The sequence below is a fragment of the Geospiza fortis genome, unplaced genomic scaffold (assembly GCF_000277835.1).
Source record: "Geospiza fortis unplaced genomic scaffold, GeoFor_1.0 scaffold102, whole genome shotgun sequence".
Classification (NCBI taxonomy): domain Eukaryota; kingdom Metazoa; phylum Chordata; class Aves; order Passeriformes; family Thraupidae; genus Geospiza; species Geospiza fortis.
In genome coordinates, this window is record NW_005054373.1 from 2,839,343 (window position 1) to 2,850,195 (window position 10,853).

At 50.7% G+C, this 10,853-nt stretch overlaps 2 protein-coding genes across 2 annotated transcripts in view; one reads left to right on the plus strand and one right to left on the minus strand.

The window, feature by feature from the left end:
- The window catches only part of NFAT5 (nuclear factor of activated T cells 5), a 32,540-nt gene extending 27,150 nt beyond the window's left edge, over positions 1-5,390 (plus strand). Inside the window, 3 exon segments of the mRNA XM_031060147.1 lie at positions 1-1,661; positions 2,337-2,579; positions 3,419-5,390. The exon segment at positions 1-1,661 is cut by the window's left edge and continues 34 nt beyond it. Coding sequence (XP_030916007.1) covers positions 1-1,661; positions 2,337-2,575 — 1,900 coding nt within the window. The 3' untranslated portion in view covers positions 2,576-2,579; positions 3,419-5,390.
- Positions 5,391-10,527: 5,137 nt separating this feature from the next.
- NOB1 (NIN1 (RPN12) binding protein 1 homolog) overlaps positions 10,528-10,853 on the minus strand; it is a 5,422-nt gene continuing 5,096 nt past the window's right edge. The window contains exon 6 of the mRNA XM_031060143.1: positions 10,528-10,853. Within this exon, the coding sequence (XP_030916003.1) occupies positions 10,777-10,853 (77 nt within the window). The 3' untranslated portion in view covers positions 10,528-10,776.

Sequence of the window (10,853 nt, forward strand, 5' to 3'; positions counted from 1 at the left end):
GGCCATGGAGACGTCGGCGGCCATGGTGATGGGCATGCAGCAGAACATGTGCCAGGCGGCCACGCAGATGCAGTCGGATCTGTTCTCCTCCAGCACGGCGGGGAACGGAGCCCTGCAGCAGTCCCCGGTGTACCAGCAGGCCTCCCACATGATGGGTGGCCTGTCCAGCAGCGAGGACATGCAGATGCAGTGCGAGCTGTTCTCCTCGTCCCCGGGGGTGTCCAGCGGCGAGGCGGCCGCCCCCGCGCAGCAGCCGGTGTCCAACAGCGGCGCTGCCATGTTCCAGCCCAGCAGCTCTGCAGAGGGGGAGGAGGCCTCGGGCCAGAGCAAACAGATGCAGAGCTCTGTGTTTCAGACCATGGTTCAGATGCAGCACAGTGGGGAAAGTCAGTCCCAGGTTAATCTCTTCTCATCTACCAAGACCATGATGAGTGTCCAGGCCGGTGGGACTCAGCAGCAGGGCGGGGCTCTGTTCCAGCAAGGTGGAGAAATGATGTCAATTCAGTCGGGAAGCTTCATCCAACAGTCTCCACACTCACAAGCTCAGCTTTTCCACTCTCAGAACCCTATTGGTGACACTCAGAATATATCCCAGGAAACGCAAGGATCCCTTTTTCATAGCTCCAATTCCATTGTCCACAACCAGACCAACACTAATTCCTCTGACCAACTGCAGCCCCCGATGTTCCACTCACAGAATGCCATGGGTGTCTTGCAGAGCTCCTCGGTGCCTCAAGACCAGCAGTCTGCCAACATGTTCCTTTCCCAGAGTTCCATGAGCAACCCTGCCACTCAGGAAGAGCAGATGTCATTCTTTACAAGCCCAAATCCCATTTCTCCTCTTCAGACAGCAACAAACACTGAACAGCAGCCTTCTTTCCAGCAGCAGACACAGATCTCTCATATCCAGAGCTCCATGCTTCCCCAGGAGCAGCCCCAGGCTCAGCCAGCTCAGCAGGGTTTGTTTCAGTCCCAAGTGTCGTTGGGCTCCATCCAGTCCAGCTCCATCCCTCAGAACCAGCAAGGAGCCATCTTCCAGCCCCAGCATTCGATTGTTGCTATCCAGAGCAGCCCTCCATCTCAGGAGCAGCAGCAGCAGCAGCAGCAGAACATGATGTTCAGCAATCAAAATGCAATGAGTACAATGGCCCCCCAAAAGCAGAACATGATTTTCAATCCAAACCAAAACCCGGTCACCAATCAGGAGCAACAAGGCCAGTCCATTTTTCATCCACAGTCCAACATGGCCCCGATGAATCAGGAGCAGCAGCCCATGCAGTTCCAGAGTCAGACCACAGTGTCTTCTCTCCAGAATCCTGGCTCCAGCCAGGCTGAAGCACAGCAGCCAACCATCTTCCATAACTCGCCCCAGATTCAGCTGGTCCAAGGGTCCCCAAGTTCTCAAGAGCAACAAGTCACCCTGTTCATCTCCTCAGCTTCCATGTCTGCCCTGCAGAACAGCATGAGCCAGCCGGAGCTGCAGCAGTCCCCCATGAACTCCTCCCAGAACAGCATGGCAGGAGTGCCAGGAACTGCCTCTCCTCCCCAGCAGCAGGCTCCTCTGTTCCACAACACAGCAGGAGGGACCATCAACCAGCTGCAGAATTCGCCTGCCTCGTCCCAGCAGACCTCGGGAATATTCCTGTTTGGCATCCAGAGCAGTAAGTGACAGTGCCCTGTGCTGAGCTTGCCATGGGGAGAGCTGCCATAGAAACAGGGAAAGCTTTGGGTGGGAAGGGACCTCAAAGGCCATTCCATCCCACCCCTGCCATGGCAGGGACACCTCCCACTGTCCCAGGCTGCTCCAGCCCCAGTGCCCAGCCTGGCCTTGGGCACTGCCAGGGATCCAGGGGCAGCCTCAGCTGCTCTGGGCACCTGTGCCAGGGCCTGCCCACCTCACAGGAAAGAGTCTGTCACTAATATCTAATCTAGGAATGATTGTGCTCTCCTAAGAGAGCATTTCTCTTGCTGTTTTTGGTTTCCACAATATATGTGTTGCCTCTCTTCACATTGCTGAAGGAAAGCAAGGGTTTTAGAAGCTGTAGAGCCCAGAGAAGTGTCTGTTAAAGTGTACTTAGCTGTACAAACCTGCACTTTTCCTTATCTCCTGTCTGGACCCATGCTCCATGGCCGGTTCTGTGGGATGCAGAGCCTTTCTCTGTGTGCAGAGGTCTGTGGGTGCCTGTGAGCCCCAGCAGTGAGAGGTGCAGGTGTCACTTACACCAGGTTGTAGCAGCTCTCCCAGGCTGGGTGCACAGCTGGTGGTGGTAGGCTGTGGCTTTGCTGTGGGAGCTCTTGGCCTGTGCCAGGACACTGACATGTCCCTGTGTCCCCAGACTGTGGGCAGCTGCTGCCCCCCGGGCCGGCGGCGCTGCCGGAGGAGCTGATGGCCATGGGGCAGCCGGGGCAGGCGCAGGGTGAGGCGCAGCCCCCCGTGCCCACCCTCCTGTCCCAGCCTCTGCCCGAGACCCCCCCGCTGCCCCCGGCCATGGCCACCAACCAGAACATGGAGAAGATCGACGATCTGCTCGTGTCCTTGCAGAACCAGGGCAACAACATGGCCGGCTCCTTTTAATGAGGCAAGTGGTGAGTTTGGGTCTCTGGGTTCTTTGCTGCCACGCGGGAACTTTGTTTGGTGCATTTACACCTTGCAGTGTGTGACCGTGCTTTAAGAGGTCAGCTAAAACACCAGTGAGGCTGAATTGAGACTATAATGCCAGAATTTAGTTATTAAAACCAGTCAGAGGTCAGAAGTTGTATGAAACAGTTGAGACTGTGTCTTGTTCATTTTTCCTACGTTTTGTCATCTGCTGTGAGAGTCGGGTTCCTTGTTAGGGAGGAGAGTGGATCACTGGCAGCTTGGCAGATCAAAACCTTATGAAACATGACTGTGGTTAAAAAACTTGAGACGTACTGAGTAAATGACACCTCAAGTTTGAACTGTTTTTGAACTGTTCTGAACTCTTCCCCTGGGTTACAATAACGTAATGTGAAAACAAGTTTTGGTGGAATGTGGCAGCTCCTGAGTGCGCCACATGCTGAGGCCGTGTTAGAAACAGCATCAGCTGTTGCTAGGAGACATTCTGCTTTTAGAAGGTGCCTTTTTCAGAGGGGGAAGAGCCTTTGACTACAAATGAGCACCAAGAACCAGGAGGACTGGAGTCCAGTGTTGGTTGTGGTAACTTGGGGTGGTCTTGTCCCAAATCCCCCCTGAGTTTTCACTAAAATGATGCACATCATTCCCTAATCTTAAGGGGCTTGTATATGGAGTTTGGAGTCTCTCCAGAGCTTCTCTTGCTCCTCACCCCCAGTTCAGTGCCTGCTCATGAGGAACACCCTGAGGATGAAGCCACTGCACAGAAGGAGGAGGGGACTGTGGTTAGTTATGCCTGACTTCTCTGCTTGTTTTCTCACACAGAAATTCCGTGGAGAAAAAAAAGCGACGATTTCCCAGATCCTCTCAGACCTTCCAACTCTGGATTAGGCTGCGTGGAACCAATTGCTTCTGTGGAAGAGTGGCCTCTTAAAGAGCACACACGTGGCCAGTGGCAGACCTGAGGCCATGACCATGGAGTTTGGGCTCCACAGTGCCAATAATGCTGAGGAGTTATGCTTTGTGTTACTGGGGCGTGGGGTTGGGCTGTTACCAGGTTCATGAACCTCATTACAGTGGGGGCTCTTGGAATTTAAAGCATATCTGGTCAGTTATTATTGTTGTTGGAAGGTAATCCATGTTACCACGTTTACTTTTTCCCTGCTATTCCTTCTTCCCATCCCTTTTTTCCCTCGGGAAGCTCGTGCAGCAGAAACAGCAGCTGCCTGTGCCCCGAGCCGTGACTCAGCTGTCAGTCAGTGAAGGGATCTCTCGATTGACACGGAGTGGGAGAGCCAGACCCACCCTTTATGAATTGAAAGTATTGATAACTGTAATAACCAAGCAGAGAATTGCTGCTGTAAATAACCAGTTCCCATCTGAGAATGGGATTAACGGTTTTCCACATCCGTGGAAGCTGGAGTTACATGGAGCTGTACATAGAGCAAGGGTTTGGTGGCTCTACAAAATGAAGAAATGAAGGGGAACTTCCAGCTGATCTTAAAATCTTCTCTAAAACACCTTCAGCTTGAAAAGAACATTCTGTGTGGCTGAGGAAGGGACTCCTCTGTGTCTCTCATTCTGACTGATGGGTTGGAGCTCTGTGAAGCCTCATGAGCTGTTCCCAAACCAGCCTTCTCCCTTTTATTCTTTCCATGGTTTTCCTTCTCTCCCTCAGTTTTGTATTTTGTTTTTTTTAAAAAAAGACATAAATATCCTACTGGCTTTAAAGCTAAAGAAACAGCTTTTAGGAATCCTTGGCAGTAAATTGCTTAGTCAGTAGAAGCTTTGACAAATAATCAAGGAGTAAGGAGAGAGGAAGCAATTTCTCCACCACCTTCTAATTGCAGGAATCCCCCTTAACCCGCCACTTCCAGCTGTGACTGATGGAAATCTTCAGCTTGGCTTTACTCCAAGTAGGGGGCAAATTGCATCATTTTTAAGCCTTCTTAAAAGGTCACTTCATCCTGAGCTGTTGCATCTTTGTAGTACATGGAGCTCATCGCAGTTCTGAAGTGATTTTTCCTTTTTCTACCACCGAGCCCCAAGTCTGGTTTCTAGATTGTCGTGTTTAATTAAGGAATAAATCATCGACCGATGTTACCGAATGTAAAAACAACCCACTCCAGACCATGCAGGTGTATTGTGAGGCTTGTGGATTTTTTGGGTGCTTCAACTCTCCAGACAGTGTGTGATCTCTCACTACAGCCTCGCTGAGATCCGTGTTCCTCCCGCTGCCGCCGGAGCCGAGCCGCTCCCGCGGCGCCCGTTCCGCCTCGGTAGAGTGTAGCTGGTATCACGTCATTCTTCATTTTTGTTATTTGAAATAACAAAGGAACAGTCTGTAAATGGTTTTTTTTTAAGTTCCTCCAGTCTGTTTACTGTGTGTTTTCCCCTTAACTCGTGTGCGTAGTTGAGCCGTGTAGAGTTTTCGTTGGTTTTCCTGGATTTCCCCGTTTGTTGGTCTGTCACACGTTCACTTTCTCTTTCTGTCTCTCTCTTTCTCTCTCTCATTGAGAGGCATTGAATTACGTTTTCAGTAGTAAGGCTTCTTGCCGATATGAAGGGAACTTTTCAGAAAGAGACCTGCTCTGGGTCATTTAATTTTGAATACAGTTTTCAATCGTTCAAGTTTTGGATGGTTTATATCTAATGTGTGTTTCATTTTTTTGGAAAGCTATATTTTGTATTTAGGAAATGGTATAACTATTTTGCTATTTGTACTGAGTGAGTACATTGGCATAAATATAAAAATTTATATATATACATATATATAAAATATTCTTTTTGCCACACATTTTTGTGGTAAATTTGTGAGTTTGTCTGATGTTCTACCACAACGTGGCGTCTGATAACAGTGGGGTGGGGTGGGGTTTGTTATGTCTTTATTGAGTATTTAAGTACTTTTTGCAACATAAATAACGTGTTCATCTCTCGCCATTCCATCAGGCAGCGTTGGTCCAGCTGGCCACGAGAAGCTTCGCTCTGTGTTTGGTGTGTCCCTCACTCACAGCCTAGCCAGGAAACCCAGAGGCATTTAGGATTATATAAAATATGAAATATTGGGGTTTCCCTCAGAATGAGCCATTCAGCTTTTCTCCACTCTCATTGCCTATTTAATATTTTATTATTAGCGCCTCTGTGTTTTAACTCCTAATTTATGATTATGCTCAAACGTTGGAAATTTTAATCAGGACAGAAAGAATTCCCCGCTGCATCATGTCCAGAGCTGCTTTAACCCCGACCCAGACTTCTTCTTTCTGTATTTTATTTTTTTTTCCCCTGCTAAGACAAAACATTACCAACATCTTGTACTGGTTCACAAGACGAAAGCAGCAGCCCCCAGCAGTGCCCAGGCGCTGTGTGGGGCTGCTCAGGCTGAGAACAATGGACCCAACAACGTCCAGAGGGCCGTGGAAGTCCATAGGCACTCACTGGGAAAGGAACTGGTGGTGTTTGCAGGATCTGTGTCCCAGGATGAGCTGTTGGGTGTCACCTGGGGCCGTCGGACACGGAAGGAGTGACAGGAACGATGGATTCGCCCGCGTGCTGCTTCAGTTTGCTCCTTGTTCCCAAGGGCTCTATCCATTTGTTGGTCAGTGCCAAGTCACCAGGGACCAATTCTCCATGGAACAGGATGAGTGCCCAGAAGAGAACTTCATCCCAAGCCTGCCACAGCTCCAGGGAAGGGTATGTTTGAATTGTGGGCGTGTTTGAGGTCACTCATGAAGAGAAGAGAGAAAAAAACATACACAAAAAACCAACCAAGGGCTGTGCTATCCCAGTTTTCCCTTCTGGAAACACCTTCCTTTCCTCGTGTTAAATTTACCTGTTCATTTTAGGTCAATGTTTAAATGTACAACACTTTGAACATGTGATTTGGTTACAAGAAGTATTTGTGTGACTGAAGAGGTCGCTCAGCGGTTGGCGCGTGCTCGGCAGCGGCTCTGAGGGTGGAGGGGTTGGACCAGCCCCAGAGGAGCTCAAGGACAGGCTGCAGGGTGTCATGGCAGGGAGCACAGCCTGAGCCACGTGTGTCTGCCCAGGGCCCTGACATTCACCTCTGGCATTCTGAGCAGTTGAGGTTGGGCAGCAGAGCTTCTCTATGACCCCTGTGTTCCATCGTGTCCTGTCGTGTCTGGGCCCTTTGGGTGACAGAGAGGATCCTGAGGTACCAGTCTGTCAGTCCAGCATCCCTGGGGGTCCCAGAGCACCCATTTGTGGGCACAGGTGAGAGTTGAGGGAGATGGAGCTGCCAACCCCCCCACACCCCCTCAGCTTTTACCCCGAGCCCACCCAGACACCACGGAGCCAACACTTGGTGCACAGTTTGAGCTGAACATCTCCTCTGGCACGGAGTCACTGGTGCTTTGTGCTTAATTAACAGTTGTTTTGGTACTGATTGCCTCCTCACTGCCTGGTCTTGCAGCAAGCTAAACGCTTTGCTCTTATTTTATCACAAATCTAGTTCAAGAAATAATTCCAGGCTGGCTGTTCTGAAGTGGGTTGTCCACTGTCTGATCAGTGATGATGATTTCTTCTAATCACTGAGAGGGTGGCTGCTTCCATGTAGTTTTGAGATAAAACAAGGCATGAGCAGTTAAACATAACCTTGGCAGGTTTTTACTGGGCAGCTGTGTCAGTGGACATTCCCCTCACTTGCATAAGCTGAACTTTATTTTTAAAAGTTTCCATTGATGTTTTGATTTAGAATCTCATTTCTAAAAGGAAAATATGTCTGAATGGATTTTTATTCCTGTTTTGTTGTGCTTAGCAAACTGTTGGGTTCCTTTTCCAGGCCTTTGTGGGAGAGCAGAGGCAGCACAGACATGGATCTCAGTGAGGGGAGCAGGAGGGAGGAGAGGGAATTGCTTGGCATGCTCTGAGCTGCAGGTGGAAGGCAAGAACAGGAAATTCTGGTCACTGGTCACTGCTCATTAGTGCAAAATGGAATTTTATGGTTTTGGGGGGTTTTGTGTTCAGGGGGCTCGAGGCAGCTCCATTCTATAGAAGCTAAAAGCAAACAGCAGTGGGATGCTGTGTTTGTTCGTGGGCTTTGCTTTAATTTGGGCTGGTTTAGTCTTTTGTGGCAGCCTGTGAGCACTCTGTGTTCCTGCTCAGACCAGCTGTGGTGCCACAGCACCGAGGGTCAGCGTTGGGAATGGGGTAAATGTGTTAGAAACAAGGAGAAATGCAGCAGGGGCTGAACTCCTGCCAAAGGGAACTTGGGAAATTGGGAGGTCACACAGGAGGAGAGGCTTTTCCTCTCCCAGTCTATACAGGGATGTAAATATGCACTGCCTGTATATTCTAGGATTATATATATGTATATAGAGGAGTCAGATTATTATATATAAATAATAGTAGACACAGCATTAGAATACTGTTATATTTACATTTTATAAACATGAAATAATACTCCTTTTCCTCAGTAGGAGGTTTTTGTAGTAACTCATGAGTAGCTGTCTCACACCTCTCAGTCCTGGACGTGTGGTCCTGTTGGTGACGTGGATCCAGAACTTGCTGTGCTCGGGAACCTCTCTGGGATCTGGGGCTTGCAAGCAGCTGCGGCCACTTTTGTGGTTTTATATCTTTAGTTCATACTTGCAGATGTGGTTTAGGACAGAACTGACACCCAGGCTGAGGATGGGCTTCCTGCAGCCCGGAGCATCCCCTCCAGAGCCGTCTCCATCCCCAGGGTGGCAGAGCTGCTGCAGACAGGGGTTGGTGGTGGCTGTGCTGCCACCAGCCCACGTGTGGGATGTTATGGTGCAGCAGAAGGTCCCTGCTTCTGCTGGGTCAGGAGGGGAAGCTCCTCTGCCATTTCTCTTTATTCCCATGAGGGCAGGAGTCTGTAAACTGATTTTTTAACTGATTCATTAGTGCAACAGTCAAAATCTAGAGAACTCCTTGAAAGCCAGTGAAACTCCCCTTGAATTCTGTCCTTGGGGAACCTGCCACGACTCGTGCTGATTTCTTTCTTGCAGGTTGTGTGAGGAATTAAACCCTAAGAATAATAGAATCATAGAATATCCTGAGCTGGAAAGAACCCACAGGGATCATCCAGTCCAACCCCAGCCCTGCAGACACCTGAATAATAATCCCACCCTGTCCATCCCTGGCAGCGCTGTCCAGATTTTCCTGGAGCTCTGGCAGCCTCGGGGCTGTGCCCATTCCCTGGGAGCCTGGGCAGTGCCCAGCACCCTCTGGGGGAAGAACCTTTCCCTGATCCAACCTAAACCTGCCCTGACACAGCTCCAGCCTTTAAATCAGGTCATACATTCAATAATGTGTATTGTGTCCAACATGACTTTCAATTCCAAATCCATGTTCCACTGGAATTTGTCCTGAGTGGATCAGTGTTATCCTGGTACAGGCCTTCTTAAATCACCCCCACCACACTGAGAGCCAGTATCCTCCTTTGTTCTCTTGCAGTTTGCAGAGCTGAACTCTGGTTTTTCCAGAGATGTGTCATGTTTGCTGTTACACTTCATTAAATTGCCCGGTGACATTCACTGTGTAGGGACAGGGCAGGGAACCCCGGGGTTCCCTGCTCACTGAGCCCCCTGTTCAGGTTCCAAGGTCCCACCCCCAGCAGCCCTCTGTGACACATTCCAGCTCCAGCCTGGCATGAGGGAGGGCTCCCGTGTTCACTGGCAGGGAAATGGCCTTGGCTTTGTTTTGGCCCTGGAGCTGCCCCGTGGGATAACACGTCCAGGGGGAGGTTCCTGTTTGGAAGTGGCTCTCTGGGTCTTGCAGAGCTGGGATTCCATTCCAGTACCCTTAGCAGCCTGCAGCATTCCTGGAGCTTTTTTATTCTGGATAAAAGGAGGCAATTTGAATTATTTCCATCTGAGCTGATGCTGAGTAAAGCTCCAACCCCTTCAGAGCAGAGCTCCAGCCTCTGTCTCTGTCCCTGCCCCTTAGGTGGGCTCTCCCCTGCCTGCCAGATGTTCTGGGTGCACCCTCGACCGCTGAGCTGCCTCTTGTGTGTCCTGCAATGTGAAAGTAGCACCAGATACTCCTTCGTGCAGTCTGTGTATATGGCTTTCGTAGGTGGGTTTCCAAGCACTGATTCCCGGTGTTTTCAGTTTGTCTATGAGGGGATATTTTATTTGCATCTATGTTTTTAGCTCTCCTGTGATAACTTGTTGAATATTAAAAAAAAAAATATTTTGCTTCTATTGGGACATTTGTATACTCGCAACTATATTTCTGTAAACAGCTGCAGTCGAGAATAAACGATGAAAGTTTTCATTTTACACTGTGAAGTCTTGTGATGGTTTTACCAAGGGCATGTCCAGTAGCTGTGCCAGGGTGCTGCAGCTGCTGCAGGAAAATGTCTCTGGGAGGAATCACACTGACTCAGTGGTGTGGGACCCCAGTAACCCCGGGGGAGAGGCAGAGGCTGCCCCAGGAGGTGAGGCCAGGAGTCCAAAGCCAGGATGCTGGAAGTTACCACGTCCTCAGCAGGATGTGTGGGTGCTTTCCCAATGCCCTTTATCTGCAGCTTTGACACACTCAAAGTGCCCTGGGGCTGGGGAGGCCCAGGAGTGTTCCCCTTTGCTGCTCCCACTCTGCAGCCTGTGACCTCCCAGGACCAGGGGCCACAGCTGCTATCAGGTATTTCCTTACTTTGAACAATTTCAGCAGGGCTAAGGAGAAACTGCAGCAAAAGCTGGGCCCAACAGCCAACTGTGAAAAGTTTGAGCAGATCTGTCCACAAAGTTTTACCCTGGAGTCTCCCCCTTCATCCCTGGGCATTGCCCAGTGCCAGGGTGGGACAAAACCCCCTGCCCTGGGCTTCTGTCCTTCTGGAGCTCATTATCCCATGGGGCAAAAGATCTAAGAAATCCTCCCTTCCTCTGCCCCAGCCTCCTCGTTCCTCGAGGCTCAGAGAAGGACTCCACAGAACTGGGACTGAGTCACGGGGCTTTGGGGTTGGGTGTTTATTGGGTGACACAGCCCCTGCCCAGGGGTGCCCAGGGAAGCCACCCCGCCCTCCCCCGTGCCAGGGTCTCCCCAAACCCCGTCACCATCACCAGTCACGGTGGCTCTCTGGGCACCGCGCAGCGGGGACAGGATGGCCTGGCCCATGCCCAGGTGCTGGGAGAGGCCTCGCCCTGGCAGAGCCCCCAGCACACCTGGGCAGGTGGGTCCTGCAGGCGGGGCCTGTCCCACCCTCACCTCCTCTTGACGAACTTCTGGGTGACGGCGTTGGGGTTGAGGCGGCGGCGGCCGGCGCCCAGGGCGGCGTCGC